The sequence below is a fragment of the Morone saxatilis genome, unplaced genomic scaffold (genome assembly GCF_004916995.1).
Source record: "Morone saxatilis isolate NCDOM2014 unplaced genomic scaffold, NCSU_SB_2.0 Contig16, whole genome shotgun sequence".
NCBI lineage: Eukaryota > Metazoa > Chordata > Actinopteri > Moronidae > Morone > Morone saxatilis.
The window spans coordinates 12,028,777-12,031,492 of NW_023339718.1; the positions used below are offsets into that span (position 1 = coordinate 12,028,777).

Here is a 2,716-nt window from a genome sequence, read left to right on the forward strand (position 1 = left end):
CTCTCTCACTCTCAGACATGCCCCACACAAACACACACACACACACACACACACACACACACAAACACACTGCTTGTAAAAAAAAAAACAACAACCGAAAAGCTTATCTCGGCAGCGAGGGAGCGCGCGTGCCTCATCCAGCTTGTCCCGTCGTCCCCTCCCACCCTCCTCGCGCCTCCAGTGTGTGCCTCGCGCTCTCTCCACGGGATGGCTCAAATCAAATGCGGAAGTTTCCACCCAGTGAAGCTGCTGCCGCCACAAGCAACATGAGTGTTGACATGACAGTTGAGCTGTAGCGAGGGGAAGCAGCGGCGAGTCGGTGACAGCGAGGCGGCCACACCGCAGGAAAGCACCGGAGCCAGCGCCGCCGAACTGGACTTCAGACCCACACATGGCGTCTCTGAGCAGCGCAGACCGACGGGCTTTCGCTCTGAAAATCAACAGGTAGCCTACACATGTCCTATTGGAAGCTTTTGGTATCAGGTTTAGTGAAGAAGTGATTGTGAACTCCTGGTGCCTCCCTAGAGATATGGGAGGGAGCCCTAATTGTCTTGACTGTCTTGACAGTGGAGCAGGCAGCCACATGTTGTGAATGTTAATGCTGCACATTAGTTCACTCAGTGCCGGGGAGAAGAAGAAGAAGAAGAAGAAGAAGAAAAAAAGCAGCCTGGAGGATAGTAAACAGCCAACTTTACTTCAACTTTCTCATAGGGACGTGGTTAACTTTTGTGATTGTCATGTGATCAATCACGAATCCTTTCGTTTCTTCGTTTATTTGTTTATTTACACAAACTAACGCTCCTGAAGTGGAGAAACAATGCCGAACTCTGCACTAAGTTGACCAATCTGGATTCTGTCAGTGTAATTTCCTGATAGGGAAGGATGCTGAAGCTGAGTCTATATCTAGTGTTTCTAATATGACCATTTCCTGTGGTGTGCAAGGTCTGATCAGCCCTCCTAAAGCTGCTATAAATGAGGAGGGATGTGGTCATAGTTCCTGCTGTGACACTGGCCAGGTGTGGAGGAAGTATGTACATGGAAGTCTATTGTGTACCATGCCTCCTCTGTAGGACGACTCATTTAAAACAAACACACTAATGCTTCCCATGATCAGCAGCACAGTGCTTATAGGGCTTCTCCGGGGCTAACCGGTCAGACGGACTGCATTGTTGTACACTGTGTGTGTGATGTTACAGCAGTTAAAGGGTGCACTTGGATTCATTCACATTGTGATAGTGGGTGAGGGCAGAGCGGGTGCACAGATTAGTTTTTGTCCAACTTAGGGTGGTGTATGATGAGGAAGCAGATTGTCATTTCTTTTTATGGCCCACAAGCAAACAGTTTTAATCCCCTTTGATCCTCTCTTTAAAGCACTTTTAAACAGAAATCTGTGTCCTCGCGTCTGCAGCTTTTACAAGAAACGTAGATGAAAATGTCAGATCGATATTTATCATTTATGTTCTTAAGCTATGCTGATGAATCAGTGCTGATACAGTCATACGAAATGCTTCTGAAAGAGGTTGAAAGTAGAGCTGCCACTAACAATATCTCTCATTATGTATTCATGTGCTAGTTTACAATGATATAAAAGAGAGAAAAGCGGAAAATCCTCACATTTGAAAAGCTGAAACCAGCAATAAATAACTTTGTATTGGATTTTTAATGTTTTTTCATGACTACGAAATCCTCTATCCAGCACAGCGACTGCAGCACTCTCTTGTTTTTGAGTAGCCAGGAGAAAATCATGGATACTTGCTGTGCTGTGCAGAGCTGAGCTCAGCTGCTGAGGGATGTAAGGGATCTCAGGTCACAGCCTGAATCCAGCGATGAGCCAGCAGAGAGTTAGAAGAGTTAGAAGATTCTGTACTGTAGCAAAGCACGCTGTTGTGTGCTGATGGTGCACGAGACACCGACAGTAATTCCTCAAACTGCTGTGAGTTTTAGTGAGGAAGTTCTGTGTGTGTATATGAAGTCAAGTTTCTATTGAGTTAGCAAGCTTGAAAATATATTCTATAATATAACAACAGATTTTTTTTTAAATGTCATGCACAGCCCATATAGTAGAACTCATGAGAAGTAGACTATGAGATGGATGCAGAGGTGGGTCATTTTAGGTCTGTTCCCAGGTAAGCTATAAAAAGATCAGACATTCATATATGTATGATTTAAAAGAATTTTGCCTGTGTTATGATAGTGGACGGTATAAAGGTGACAGGAAATGATGGGAGAGAAAGGAGGGATGATGTGTTGCGAACAATAGAACAAAAAAAATTCAGTTTTTGGCTCATTGGTCGTACAAACTGCAAAATAATGTAAGCTAAATAATCATGGAAACAAAAGCTGGACACAAACAAACCGCAGCGATAAAGAGGAACAGCGGCCATGAATTGAAACTGAAGCATGTGGTGTGTAACTGGCTGGAAACCTGTTCATTTCCACGCAAACGAATACCTCCCATACATGTAGAGATATTTGTCATAAATATTCTTTTATCTACTCCTAAATATTCTATATGTGCTCACGAGCAGCTCCTCTCACCATCTCTCTATCAGGATGGAGTGTGAAGGAAATCCTGCACACTGTGGACACTGAGTCGCTCAGGTTTCACTTCGCTTTTTGTTGATGGCCGTTTCAAATCAGGAAATGTGTGTTTCTTCATAAGCACATAAAAAAAAAAGGGGAATGAAAAAGAAGCATGAGATATGTCGAGCAAAAA

The 2,716-nt window shown here is 43.8% G+C and overlaps 1 protein-coding gene across 1 annotated transcript in view; it reads left to right on the forward strand.

Annotated features, from left to right (window-relative positions):
- Positions 1-176: 176 nt before the first annotated feature.
- dock8 (dedicator of cytokinesis 8) overlaps positions 177-2,716 on the forward strand; it is a 56,818-nt gene continuing 54,278 nt past the window's right edge. The window contains exon 1 of the mRNA XM_035658235.1: positions 177-444. Within this exon, the coding sequence (XP_035514128.1) occupies positions 392-444 (53 nt within the window). The 5' untranslated portion in view covers positions 177-391. The remainder of the gene's footprint in view (positions 445-2,716) is intronic.